Source organism: Mesoplodon bidens (assembly GCF_964165515.1).
Source record: "Mesoplodon bidens genome assembly, chromosome: X".
Taxonomy (NCBI): domain Eukaryota; kingdom Metazoa; phylum Chordata; class Mammalia; order Artiodactyla; family Ziphiidae; genus Mesoplodon; species Mesoplodon bidens.
In genome coordinates, this window is record NC_138163.1 from 50,272,066 (window position 1) to 50,287,549 (window position 15,484).

General features: G+C 39.4%; 1 protein-coding gene across 1 annotated transcript in view; it reads right to left on the reverse strand.

Annotated features, from left to right (window-relative positions):
* IL1RAPL2 (interleukin 1 receptor accessory protein like 2) overlaps window positions 1-15,484 on the reverse strand; it is a gene marked incomplete at both ends in the record, with an annotated part of 1,061,106 nt that overhangs the window by 525,174 nt on the left and 520,448 nt on the right. The window contains one exon of the mRNA XM_081222617.1: window positions 2,098-2,371. Coding sequence (XP_081078743.1) covers window positions 2,098-2,371 — 274 coding nt within the window. The remainder of the gene's footprint in view (window positions 1-2,097; window positions 2,372-15,484) is intronic.

Sequence of the window (15,484 nt, forward strand, 5' to 3'; positions counted from 1 at the left end):
AAGCAGTAATTAATTCAATAATTCATTATATGTATAGCACCTGTATATAGTAGGCTGATGCTCTACAAATAAAATTTTTAATTTGTGAAAACAAAACAAACAGAGCAAATGGAATAGGGGGAGGAAAAGAGATCTATTTTAGATTGGCAGGATTTAATGAGGGTGGGAATGAAAAGGGCGTAAGCAGGGAGAGAGTAGCAGCACTGTAAATAACAGAGTGTCAGACAGTGGAACCGAATTACACCCACTTCTCATTTCTGCCAAGAGCTGTCCAAGGAGGTGAAAATACTGATTATTGCTAAGGGTGTGATCAGAATGATTGCTATTTTTGCCAATATCCTGGGGCTTTTGCCCACCGCAAAGAGACTAAACTTGCTCCCCCAACACTTCCTCCCAATATACATACAAAAGTGATTCTTAGAGCATCAAGAAGGTTCTCTGTTTATATACCACCTTGTTCTCCTGCCCTTTTGAACAATGAGGCCACACCAGGGGCTTCCAAGTGCTTTTGATGAAGAGGTGACATAGCTTTGGCATCAGACAAAGTCCACAGGAAACAAAAATGGAAGGGTCTGCATTTCCAAGAAGGTAAAATCAAACAGTAGAGTGCAGGTCCCTGGTGAGCAAGATCAGACACTTCTAAAATGGCAGTATTGAAGAGTGGTTTAAAGGTCACCTCAGCTACCTACTTCAACACCTAATGCAGTCTCTATCTGAGATTTGAGATCCTAGATCCTGACACTGGGATGGAGGGGGGGAGGAAGGACATATTGTGGAGTCGCTGGGGATAAAACAGACTGCTTTTCACTGTAAACTTCTAGCAAGTAGGAACTGTATCTGTGGTATCTTCCCAGAATAGTATATAGGAACACAGGATGACCATGTGCTTATAGGGTCCCATGTTGAATATTTAGATACAGTAGACTCAAATTCACATTGTAAATCCCATGAAGAATTTCACCAGAAGCATTTGAATCTACTTCCCATCAATAAGAAAGGAAAGGGGGCTTCCCTGGTGGCGCAGTGGTTGAGAGTCCGCCTGCCGATGCAGGGGACACGGGTTCGTGCCCCTATCCCGGAAGATCCCACATGCCGTGGAGCGGCTGGGCCCGCGAGCCATGGCCGCAGAGCCTGTGTGTCCGGAGCCTGTGCTCCACAACGGGAGAGGCCACAGCAGTGAGAGGCCCGCGTACAGCAAAAAAAAAAAAAAAAAAAAAAAAAAAAAAAAAAAGAAAGGAAAGACCCTGACCTAAATGATATTTTAGGTCATTTTCATAGCCAGATATGCAAAAAAAAATTTTAATACAGGTTTTCCTGTACTAACAATTGGGGTTATGTCCTGATAAACCCATAGTAAGCTGAAAATATCTTAAGTCAAAAATGCATTTAATACACCCAACCTACCGAACATCATAGCTTAGCCCATCCTACCTTAAATGTGGTCAGAACACTTACATTAGCCTACAGTTGGGAAAATTATCTAATTCAAAGCCTATTTTATAATAAAGTATGCATATTTCATGTAATTGATTGAATACTGTACTAAAAGTGAAAAATGGAATGGTTGTATGGGGACAGTGATTTTAAGTGTATCAGTTGTTTACCTCATAATCACGTGGCTGACTGGGAGCTGCAGCTTACTGCCTGCCACTGCCCAGCATTATGAGATAATATCATACTGCATATTGCTAGCCCGGAAAAAGTTCAAAATTCAAAATCCAAAGTGAGGTTTCTACTGAATGCGTGTCACTTTTGCACCATCGTAAAGTTGCAAACTTCTAAGTCCAACCATTGTTAAGTCAGGGACTATCTATATAAGACCCTGGGGCAAGGGTGGAGTTGGGAAATAAATGAATCACAAAATTTTCTGAATTAAATGAGAATACATAGTAAATGGGGATCTTATTTTATAAAAATGTGATAAGAACTTGCTATATTGTTCCAATAAATAATTAGAATTGAATTTACTGAAGCTCCACGTGCACTGCAGCCTTTCAAGAATATATCCACTGTATAACATGAGGCACACCCATACACACTCCAGTCCCAATCAAGACTACCACCTGTGACATTGAGCAGTTTTCACACAGCACTTACCTTAAAACACAAGTGTAGAATCCACTGTCTTGCGCCTCAGCTGAGTGAAACCATATTGAATCTTCCTCTTTGCTCATCCTGACCTCTGAAAAGATGATGGGCTCTTCCAAATCACCTTTGTTTTTGTACCACATCAGCCTGAGCCCAGTGCTCTGGGCCATGCTATAGTTGGTACGAATGTAACTGTAGAAAAGGGCACATTTCACTCGGACTGGTTCACCTGCCAAAGCCATGTATGTCTTGAGATCCACTGACCAGTCAATGCAGCCATCCACTGAAAGAAAACCAGATTGGGCATGAGATGCAGTGAGCATTGTTGATAATAATGAGAAGAGCAACAATTATTGCCAACATGTACTGAGGACTTGCTGTGAGCTAGACACTGAGTCACGTGCTTTACATAGATACATAGATGACCTCATTCAATCTTCCCAGTGATCCTATGAGATAGATCAGTATCCTCCTCAGACCTGGGCAAGCAGGATTCCTGCCCTAGCCCTGTGCCTTTGGGGTATTTCCAGTCCTCTGCAGTAAACTTTGGGTTGACTAGATCCTCCAAGGAGCTCCAGCACTCATGCCTATGAGGTTTTCCTGGAGCTCCACAGATAGGTATCAATTCCAGTGGATCACTCCTGCCAGTCACAAGGCATCCGCTTAACAGGATTTTGTGAGATTGGATGGCTACAATGACACTGACGTGTTGATTTTTGGCGACTCAAATTGTTTATATAGACAGGAGCCCCACAAAACAAAGACTTCCTTAGGACCCATATAGAGCCTAGGAGCAGCCCTGAGATTGACCCTTTTATTATTCTTATGTTATAGATGAGAAAACTGAGACTCAGAAAAGTTCAGCAACTTTGCCTATGGACACAGAGCTAATAAGTGGTGGAAAACCAGTCTCTGATTCCTGAGACTGTGTTCTTAACCACTATCCTATACTGCCTCTGCCTGTAATTGTGACAGGAGCCATTGTTTTATTTATTTGCCTTTGAGAAAGTAGATGCCTGGGTTGAAAGCAGTGGATACCTAAAATGATTATTTGCCATTATCTACATGCCAGTTTTCCATGGTATGTCCTACTAATAGCGGATATTTAATCACACTTCAATTTCTTTTTTTACCCTTAGGTCTCCATTGCTGCTCAGCTGGTGTGCGCTCATGGGAATATATTATATTAATGTCAAGTTTAATCAAATAATATTAGGTGGGTAAATCTACCATTAAAGAAAGACATATACAATAAATTCTCTCTTTTCCAGAAGGGTTGGAAATGAGACACTGTGGCTAATTTTATATGCTAATCAATACAATTAGCATAGTTATTCTACCTCCAATTGCTGATTTTCAAAGAATTTCATCAAATTGTGCTACATTATATTACTTGATTACCCTTTATATAAAATAATCCTTTCATAAACTGTATAAACACTGTCATTTTAAAATTATATGTCTCGCTTATCATTTTGTGAACTGATCTGCTTCCTTTTTTAGATGTTGAGAACTCTGCAACCCAGGGTGTTTATCTTTTAACCTCAGTTGACAGGAAGCTCAGAGCTAAATGCAATGCTCAAGTGAAATAACTATCTTACCTCAGGATTTTGCTTTCTCTACATAAGGGGCTCTTGACCTGGGGTTCAAGGACACCCAGGGGCAGAGTGTCTGGATAGACTTCAAGGTTGTGCCTATTTGCATAGCTATACTTTTCTGAGGAGATGTTCCACAGCTCTTTATCAGATCTTCAAAGGGGTCTATGGCCCAAGAAAGTTTTTGAACTCTGTGGTTTCTGATGTCTCTTTGTGACTTCATTTTTCACTGCCTTGCTGCATATGAGCTTTTATTATAAGTTGCCTCAAATCCTCTTATAGTATGTGAAGTATTCATTAGAAATAAATCAATAACCAAATAAATAACTCATCCTAAATTTATAATGAAGGGCATTTGAACTTTGAGTACTCACAGGGCACCAGATGCATCACTATGGATTTTGATGACCATTGTGCACTGTTGAAGTCAAGAAGGTACAGCTGAATTAGACTAAGTACGTACTGATCTCTGGCTATCTCTTGGGGGACTTTTATATTCACTCCCAAGTATCAGTTGTTTACCTGTCATTTGTCATTCTCACAACTGTCAAGAACAGAGAGGGGGAAATCTGCTTTCTTTAAACTTTCTGGGTCATGGTGAATTACTGATGACACATCTCTGTATTAAATGCAATTTTAATATTTATTGTTTTATCATCTTTAAATTAATTTTATATTATCCCTTTTTATGGATTATTTGTGATACTGTTCCCATGCATTAACACAACTGAGAGGAAACTTTTTTTTAGGGAATATACTTTTTCTCATAGCTTTATTTTAAAAGTTGGCTAATAGAAAGAAAATATGGGGATAATTTTTTTAAACTCCTTAATATTCCAGTTTTTGTTTTCTCCTAACCCTAAGATGCACAGCAAGTGTTTCTGAATTAACACATTTGTCTTGGTAAAGTAGCTTCAAAACTCTATAACTACCTGCTAGAAAAAAAAATCTGGAATGTTTTTTCATTTGCACCCTAAATCCCTTTAGTTACTTCCTCTAAACAATCTGTTGCATAATCTATACCTGTACAATGTTTAACAGGCTGGTTTGTCCCATTAGTGACAGGACATGGCTGGTATAGAAAATAATCAAAAATCTGCTCCTAGGACACAACCATCATGTTCAAAGGCAGTTGAAGACACTTAACTGCCATTACAACTAGCTCTGTCACACGGACCTTGCGAGTACACTGAGAATTCATTTCCTTCTAAGTACTAGCTGAGCAAAATGTATTTGACTTCATAAATTTATGGTTCCTTTTCTTCTGTTCCCTAGTTTTAGGTAGCAGAGAGGGAGTCTTTAGTTATAAAGTAGTCAATAGACAGAGAATAGATATTCAATAATAAGGACAACAATTTCCAAACGTTATTCCTTTATTCTTTTCTCTTAGTATAGTCATACCTCAGTATCTGCAGGGGATTGGTTTCAGGAGCCCCATGGATATTAACACCTGTGAATGCTCAAGTCCCTTATATAAAATGACTTAGTAGTAGCATATAACCTACATATACCTTCTGATACACTTTAAATCATCTCTAGATTATTTATAATAGCTAATACAATGTAAATGTGATGTAGTTGTAAATGCAATATAAAAGTTGCCAGTGTGCAGCAAATTCAAGTTTTTCTTTTTGGAACTTTCTGCAATTTTAAAAAAATATTTTCCATCCACAGTTGGTTGAATACAAGGATCTAGAACCTGCGAATATGGGCAGGGTTGGGGGCGACTGTACTCACAATACATGTTACAATATAATGTATCTCAAGAGACCTCAGGCGATTTTCCCAAAAAAAGTAGACAAAGTGTATGATACCAGGGATCCATGAAGGCCCATCTGACACTGAATATTTTGCCATGCTGAACTTTACTCATGGGAAATCCATTCCCATGAGTAAAGGCCTTGTAGCCTTATATCTAGAGAGTATAGGACCACTACTAGATTCCAACAAAGTAGTATGATTTGTTTTTAATGGATTGCTATTCCTAGGAAAACCAACAGAGAGAGGGGCAAGATGGGATGAAATACTACAATGTGGTGCATTTATCTTTAGACTTGGGACTGATGAAACAACTAAAAAGGGCCTACTAAGGTAAGAGGCCTGGAAACTCAGGTGGCAAGGGAACATGATGGGATTGAAACCTTGAGGTTAAGAGAGAAGGTTAAGAGAAAGCAAAAGGGAAGAGATATGGGAACATATGTATATGTATAACTGATTCACTTTGTTATAAAGCAGAAACTAGCACACCATTGTAAAGCAATTATACTCCAATAAAGATGTTTAAAACAAAAGAGAAAGCATGAAAGGGTCACAAAAAGTCAGGAAGAGGAGAAAGCTCACATAAAACTCAATTTGCCAAGGGCCATTCCAGGGATCAAAGATGGTGCCATCAGAAGTCACCAGTACAACTCACATTTCTGTCATGAGAAGGAGTTTGTAATACATGCCACACGTTCAGAGCCCTTTGCACTTTGACACTCCAGATATATTTGGCAAATAGGTGAATGAATAGATCTGTGATGCAGCTGACAAGGGAGCACGCTATGGCCAGGTTGGGGACATAGTGGAACTGAGTAGCCCACAGAGGAAGCCCACCTGCAAGCTTGACCTTATCAGCAAGGCCTCTCATTCACAGAGGGATCCAGCCCTATTCTGTTCACAACTCCAGTCGCACCTGTGTAGGTTTGCCCCCGAAAGGCTCCTAAGAAAAGTGGTTTCTGGACAGATTGGCTTCTCCTACAGGTGGTTTGATAACTACGTTTCACTAACCAGCCACAAGTGTAAATAGAGGCACTGTAAGAAGGAAAATAGTTTTCCCCAAAAAAAAACAGCAACATTCTGCAGTTGGATTGAAATTTGCTACATAGCAAACCCATCAAAAGCATCAGTGAATGCATGCTTGTCCTCTGCTTCACAATTTCTCAGTATGGCTATAAATATTCCCATCATTCCATTAAAAAATACCTATTTCTAAATTATCCATTCCCTGTTCACTCTTGAGTCTTGTTATGAACAGCAATTCAAGTATTTAAAGAACAATTGTGTTTCTCTAGATGCTCATCTCTGTTCCCTTGATTTAGGTTTCTGTAAGGCTTAAAAATTATTACTCGTAGTTTGGTCTTGTTGGTAGAAATGCTTTAATATCTGAGCTATACAAAACAATTACAATGCAGCAAAGAAAGCCACTTCTTTAAAACCCAGGTCTCTATTTTAATCATTTTCATTTCAAACTGCAAAATGAGTGAATGCTTAAGGAGTTTGACATGAAGATTCAAAAAAAAAGGAGCATATGAAACATATAAAGGGACATGCCAATGTCCACGCAATTTATTTTACCAAGAGGAGATTCCTAGGGGTAAAACTAATGCAGTATTCTGGAACGTGCCCTGGATGATGAAAGCAAACATATTTAGCCTGTTTATAGACAAGCCTCGGCTTCCTCCTCAATACATCTGGAAAAGCAAATCCTGTCACACCTACCTGCTGTGAAAACAAAGTCCTGAGGAAAGTTTTTAATCCCTAGAATAGGATAAGATGTTATTATCAACAACAACAATTATATTATTTTAGAAAAAAAAGAATATTGCATGCAGTAAAATTATAAGCTCTAATGGCTATGTACATTACAGTTTTTATTGGGGGATAGGATATATAGGTATGCATAGGATTGCCAATTTTGGAGTTTTGCCCCAAACTGGGAATCTCTTTAGGTAAAATGGCTAATTAGCATATGAAAATATGCAATCTCCAGATATCTTGATAATGTTCACTACAACTTAAGTTCTTTGCCTGAGATGTACATCCAATATTAGTTTATTATGTGTCCTTGATTAATAAATTGATTTGTAAACCAGGTGTTTTCTGGTAACTATGTCAGCTGTATATATCTCATTCATTTGTATGGCCAGCTCTCCTGTTTGTGAATCAAAGGGGCAATTGTTGGGGGCAATTCATCAAAATACCACTAGAGGGCGGGCTGTCCAAGTTTTTGTGTAGCACGGTAGATTTTCCCCACCTAATTTCTAAAAATAAGGATTTGCTATCTGCCAATCACTGGTTGCTGAGGAGGGATCACAGCAGCCTCTGGGGATGCGCCCTTGGGGGTGGGTGATAGGGGGAGCCAAAAGTTGAGCATGTAGCTAAGGTCTTGCTCAGATTGGATGACCAGGTTACATATGCCAGGTAAATGACCCAGCTTAGAAAGGTGCAACAGTAGCTACTGGCATTCATTGAGTCCTTAGTGCAAAACAGGTAGGTACTGTGACAGGTGCTTTGCCTGTAGTTTTCTCATTTCATTATCATGTCAACTCCAGGAGGTAGGGACTCTTGCTCTTCTAATTTTACTGAGGAGAAAAGAAAAGCTCAGAGACTTTAAGTGACTTGCTCAAGGTCACTCAGGTTGTGATGGCAGAATTTTGACCCCAATGCAGGTGAGTTAGACTCCAGAACCTACGTTCTTAACCACTGTGTGTTCTATATACTGCCTCCTATACTCCTCATCCCAGTCCATGAGACATTAAAATATTAAAATTTGCTTGGTGCTATCCAAATTGTCATATGTATTCCAAATAGCACATCCCTGTTCAGTAGAGCAGACCTTTCCAGCTGAGTAATAGTCTATCCCTAAATAATAACCATCAAATAATGTATTCCAATTATTTACCTCTGAATTATACACAGTTTTTACAGAGTAATGAATTATTAATAATCTGTGTACTTGATTTAACCTCTGAAGATCAGTCCTAAAACTTGGATAAATTATATCTGACCCATATTGACTCATTTAAAATTAAATATCTAAGGATGATCACCCAATTCCTAACATTAAAGTCTAGAAATAGAGTTCTCTGCTTAATATTTGTACTTATTATGTATTATGCCTATTGAATACATTACTCTCCTTATTTCTAATATTTTAATGTGGGAGTTGTACACCTTCTGTTTCTCTCTCAGCTCTCCTTCAAACAGATGCCTAAAGACAAAATTCTTTTTATTTATACCCATCACAGTGTACGCCGTCTGCCTCTAGTGGGCAGCCTCCGAGCACAAAAAGTCAAACTCTCCAAGAAGTGAGTGGCCTGTGCCCCAGCTGCTGGACATATGCCTTCATGCCCCCAGCCTGGAAATATGGACAGAGCTGTTTCGTCATTTTAAAAATAAAGTTCTGACAGTGGGGGAAATTTCCTTGATTTTTAAAATTTCATCTGCACATCCGTATCTATCAATAGAGAAACTATCCCCCACTCCAGCTCTATAAATACAATGAATGATTATTGCTTCAGATTTTAAAAAGCATTTCCACATTTTTTATGGATTGGATTATACGCTTTCCTTTCACTCTTTTACCCCCCCCCCACTGTTCATCAATGGGAAAGTTCTGCCTAAATGAAGTCCTTCATCTCATTTCAACCCAGTTATCACATTTAATAATGGGCTGGCAACCATCTTCCTTACCCTTTCATGACAGGATCTGTACTATGCTTTTTCAAGATCATTCCTTCAATCTTTATCTGACAAATGAGAACCTCAATCATGTTCTGGAGGTGTGGCCACGTGAGGCATTACAACCAACTCTTCAACTCCTGATTACCTCAGGCCTGATGAGCCTCCTTGGATATTACCCACTAGCCTGAAGCTCTTCTCAAATGCACTGATGTTAATTTGAAGGCTGCAGCTGCAAATGTGTCTGTGGGAGAGAGGATATCAGCACTGCCCACCAACCCCTCTAGCCGACTTTCTGCTACTCTCTCAAATCCAGGATGCTTGCCAGTGAGCTTATCTCCAATGCCAAATCTTCTCTGTCTCTCATGTTCACAGTCATCCAAGCCAAAATTTTTGGAAGCCATCCCTGAATTTTGTTTTCCATTCCAGTCTGTTCTTTAAACTACTACCAAAGTGATGTTTCTGATGTACAAGACCATGTCCCTTTACCACTCAAAACCTGCAGTGGCTCCTGGTACGCAAACCCCTAAGCCTAGCTCCCCTGCCTCACCAGTGACTGCCTGTCCTTCCTGTCCTCAGCCACAGCTCTTCACACACGGTACCCTTCAGTAAATACTCACCACTCCCCGACATGCCATTCACTTCTCTGCCATTGTTCTCTGGTTCCTTCCACTTTGCCACTGTGCCTATTGATTGAGATTCTACTTATCTTCCATGACAGCTTCAAATGCCACGTCATCCAAAGAACTGCACTTTACTGCCCTGTGTGAATTCTTTCCCCTGCAGTGCTCTGACCACATGTTTGTCTACAGATCTCCTTCCCAGTTAGATGGGTGCCTCTTTTCCTTTGTATCTCTAGGACAAGGCCCAGTGCATTGCACATAGTAGGCACTCATTAAATCTTTATGGGATGAAATTGTGTGGGGATTTCCCCCCCAAAAAAATTCACTAATAATCAAAAGTTGTTTGCATGTGTTGACCTTAAGATTCCTCCTACTGCTTCCCACCAGAGCAGGGATGCGTCCAAACTCTGATAGGAACGCTAGGAGCCAGGCTCCAAGGTACAAAATGTGTTCATAATAACAAATGATTGCTACTTTCCCATTAGCTAGCATCACAACAAACAGGAATCACAAAATAAACTCACTGTCATATCCCTGCTCCAGAACTCATGATTCTATGGTAAATCGATCAAAATCACCAAGTCTATCACCCAAGCCCTTTCAAATCAGGCCCCACCCTATCAAAATGGCTGCCTATCACTTTCCAAGAGAAATGCTCTTGAAGCGGACCTCCTCCCTCACAGAGCTACACTAACCCTCCTTGTTAGGAAGCAGTTATGCTGTGGGCCCTTGCCCATTCAACTCTTTCCTGTCTCCACCCTCATACCACTTCTCCCACTTTCCATGCCTCTCCCAAACCAAATCTTAGTCAAGTCCTGAGCTTAATTTACCTAGGTGTCAAGTTAGAAATGGCAGCTTGGTTTTCCAACAGTATTGACTAGCACATTAGTCAAGGTCAGAGACTTCTCACACTTTTTTTGGTTTGTTTTTTCTTTTTTCTTTTCATCTCTCCTCAAACACCTCCCAGGCCAGACACTTAGTAGGTCTTACTAAATATAGGTTGATATATTCTCACCTCATGAGACTTAGCTTAATTAAGTACTATTAGAGTGAACTGCTTTGGTTAATTCATTTTTGCATTAGCTGAAGTTTAACCTTTGGATTGTTGAAGATCTTTTTCTGAAAAGTCCGAATACATTTTTTGCCCAAGTAGAGAATCATGATGAGAATAAAATTTTCTGGATTGACTAAGGATTTGTCAGGTCCTTAGGGTCATCACCCTAGACCTTGATGCCAAGACAGTATAAGAATAGAGCCTGGCGGTGTGAAAAGAGCATAGAGCTAGCTGGGGATCTGAAACCCTAGGTTTACATTCCACCTCTGCCTCCTCAAGGAGATACGTGACTTTGGGAAGTCAGTTTCTACTCCCAAAAGAAATGAAGACATTAAACTAGACAAGTTCTAACCCAGCACCAAGAAAACAGATTATATGATGGTTGCTGAGGTCTTTGGTCAAGAAGACCAGCTGCATATGTACTAAATTGGAAAATCTCTCCCTGGCAATCCTCATTTTTTTTCTATCTTACTTTCAAAGTTACACAGAAATAAAAAGAGTACTATTACAAACTCCCATGATCTCAGCATCCAAAGTTAATAATGTTAACTTTTTTCCAATTTGCTTTCAGTAGCTTTGTTTTATTAAAGAAATAAAGCATTGCAGATATAGCTAATGTCCCCTTTTAACCACCATACACAGTCCCATCCTTATCTCAAACCCCTGCCTGGATGTAGCCACTATTCCTTCCAACTTTTAGACTTACATATATAGGTGGATACCCTGAAGAAAAAATAGTGTAGGGATTAAAAGTTTATCTTACAATAGGGAGTAGAGGTGGGAATAAAAGCCAGTTAACTGAGGGCTCTTATGAGGTGGGTTCTAGTCAACTGAGGTCTAAGAGAGTATACTTACAGCTGCACACACACCCCACACATGTGCAACCTGCACCTCTAACACACAGAGCCCGAGTGGGGACCAACCTCAGAGTCTACAGGGGTTTTCTGCCTGAAGTTAGTTGTTTCCACACCATGTGTGGCCACACAGATTTCAGGATGAGACCTCTGGTCCTGATGGAGTTCTGCTCTGTTGTGGGGAGAGTTCTGATTCACGGCAGAGACACAACTGTTACTCATCAAATATCCAGGCTCTAGAAGTTACAGGCATGAGGCAGGGTACACATCATATGTTCTACACTTGGCTGCCTCTATTTTAAATCAAATTCTGGGTCAACTAGGATATACAGACTCCAAATAAGTGCCCAATAGGGCTTACTCTTATTCTTTAGATAACTTATTTCCCTCTCCATTTCTAAGTTTAGTACACCATTCAGCTACCATAAACCCCTCCTCTTTTTTTTCACATCTTTATTGGAGTATAATTGCTTTATAATGGTGTGTTAGTTTCTGCTTTATAACAAAGTGAATCAGTTATACATATACATATGTTCCCATATCTCTTCCTTCTTGTGTCTCCCTCCCTCCCACCCTCCCTATCCCACCCCTCTAGGTGGTCACAAAGCACCGAGCTGATCTCCCTGTGCTATGCGGTTGCTTCCCACTAGCTATCTATTTTACGTTGGGTAGTGTATATATGTGTATGCCACTCTCTCACTGCATCCCAGCTTACCCTTCCCCCTCCCCATGTCCTCAAGTCCATTCTCTACATCTGTGTCTTTACTCCTGTTGCCCCCAGGTTCTTCAGAACTATTTTTTTTTAGATTCCATATATATGTGTTAGCATACGGTATTTGTTTTTCTCTTTCTGACTTACTTTACTCTGCATGACAGACTCTAGGTCCACCCACCTCACTACAGATAACTCAGTTTCTAAACCTCTCCTCTTAACAAACAGTGGAAGCCCTCTCCAGGCTCTGACTATCAGGGGACTGTGAAGATTAAATACATTAATGTACTTCAAGTCCTTAGAACTAGAACAAACGGTGACTTGCACACATACAATGATCAGTAAATCTTTCCTTTATGACCTCAACTACTACTATTTCTTCTTTTAATTATATATCTATTTTTAAAATTATTCTATTGTACTTCTCAAGTCTTTACATACAACAATATACATTATTTCAATGAAAATTGTCTTTTACACCATCTTTATATTAAAGTTAGGTCATTAAATTGTTTTCTAATTAAATCGTTTTTTTCAAATTTGGGGCATAGGTAAGTCATATTACTTATAAATTTCATTTCAGGACAGTAAAGGGCCATTAAATAATATTTTAGCATGATATATATGTTTCAATATTAACTGTATATAATTGTATAAAGTAATATGTGTGTATCACTCTATACTACTATAATATGTATACTTGCTATATTATAACAATATTATATTATTGAAGACTGCATATATTTATATGTATAGATTATATATACATTTACTCTATTACAGATTGCTTATCATAGTTTATAAATTTGCATATATTTATATGGGTTTATTTTAAGTTTATGTAGTTATATAATGTGTATTTATAATATAAAATAAATATCTGTAACTAAATATATATAATTATATTTATATGTTTATTATAATAGGTTGAATAATATGAAATTGCTGTTTAAGTCAAAAAGATCAAATACTGGGACTTCCCTGATGGTGCAGTGGTTAAGAATCCACCTGCCAATGCAGGGGACACAGGTTCGAGCCCTGGCCCTGGAAGATCCCACATGCCGTGGAGCAACTAAGCCCGTGCGCCACAACTACTGAGCCTGCACTTTAGAGTCCACGAGCTACAACTATTGAAGCCTGTGTGCCTAGAGCTCGTGCTCCGCAATAAGAGAAGCCACCGCAATGAGAAGCCCGTGCACTGCCACGAAGAGTAGCCCCCTCTCGCTGCAACTAGAGAAAGCCTGTGTGAAGCAACAAAGACCCAATGCAGCCAAAAATAAATAAATAAATTTATAAAAAAGACCAAATATTGACAACTTCATATGATTCATCCTAATATATATCTTATATAAGATGTCATAAATTCAAATAAACGTTTGTTATATAAAATTGCAACTATCCTCAAAAGAGAGAGTAGAACCAGATAGAGTTGAGAACTACTCTGTTAGTTGGTTAATATTGTTATTATTTGTCATTACAAACTGGTCCATGCTAGGGCCCTTCAGATAGTTCATAAAATCAGCAGAGCTTCTTTTAACTCCAGGCCTTTGCAATGGCTGTGCCCTATGCCTAGTACACTGTTCCCTCAGACATCCACATGGCTCATTGGCTACCAACCTCCTTCACTTATCTGTTCAAATAATTTCGGGGTGAGGAGAATTTACTGATTCCAGGATTGATCAGACAAAGGAATGTGTAGCTTGATAACCTCCTCCAACTCACTTCATCTCCAGAAGAACCTTCCAGACCCTGAGCATTTCCTTTCCTTCCCCCATCTCTCAAGTGCATCTGATCCCTATCCACTTGCAAAAGAATTTGTGGTCTGTACTGTGAACCCCTGCCTCTCCCAGGTAGGTGTCCAGGAAAGGAGGAAGGGTGGTAATGGAAGGGGGAAACAGGTTTCCCTCTCTGTCTCTACCCAGTTGTTCCCCCCACCCCCAGTGTGGTCCTCCAGTCCACCTCTGTGGCTGGGGGCAGTGGCAGCCTTGGGGCACCTGGAAGTGCCCATTAGTGGGTTAGTCCACATGGCCTTGAGGAAGAAATGTCCATGGCTTTGGTTCCATGGAGTGCCACTCCTCAGTGACTACCAGAGGATAGCACTTTCTGGGGATAGATGCAGAGGGTCACTGTGAGCTGAGGGGATGCTGGCAGGGTGTCAAAACCGGTGCCTGCACTCCAAGTGACTGGGAGGTACTGTGCAGTGCAGGTACTTACCTATAGCATTGATATGGCCTAGGTGGTGCTCAAGGGGGTGCCACCCACTGTGGAGCTGGCCCTGCCTTCCCTGCCAGGGAAATAGCCGAGTTCAAAGCACTTTCTGGGTTCCTGGGTATAGACTATACCTGCAAAGTGTTAGCACCATTATCATAGTTTCACTACCTAGGATGCTGGTCTTTGCCTCACAGAAATGGGTATGGTTACAGGACATCCTACAATGTTGCTGTATGCATTTAGGTTAACATTAGAGGATTAATATATGTCTCAGTGTACAGGTACTGATTGTCCCCAGGGTAAAAGGGGCATAATTATTGCATATCCATAATATTATTATTTATAATTCTACAATATTATAATGTTATAATACTAGCCAGGACGTACCACCAGGGAGGCTTGTGTTATGCTTTACTTGCTGTTAACTGGGGATAATTACTGTGCATTATTATTATTTGTGTTTACATTATTGTAAATTACTTATATTATTTAATTATTTTACCTTTATAATACCCATTATTATAATTAAGGTCATAATTAAATGATTATATGATTAATCATTATAATGATTAATAGTAATAGTAATACAATCACAATTGTATTACTATGTATACCATAATTGTATTAAGTATTACAAGTATTATAGTATTATAGTAAGTGTAACACAGGTTAATAATTTAGTAATAAATATAATTAGTAATAAATTAATTCTGTACTGCTAAGAAACACTGCTGTACCATATTGCTAAGAAACCTTTTATCTCATCAGAATCAGGATAACTGAGGTGGAGCATTAACGCAGTTACTTGCATTATTGTGATATTTTTAAAACACTATCGTAACTACCACTCCTGGTAATGCTTGTGTGGTATTTTCTTCCTGGGAGATGGCATAATTATATCACAT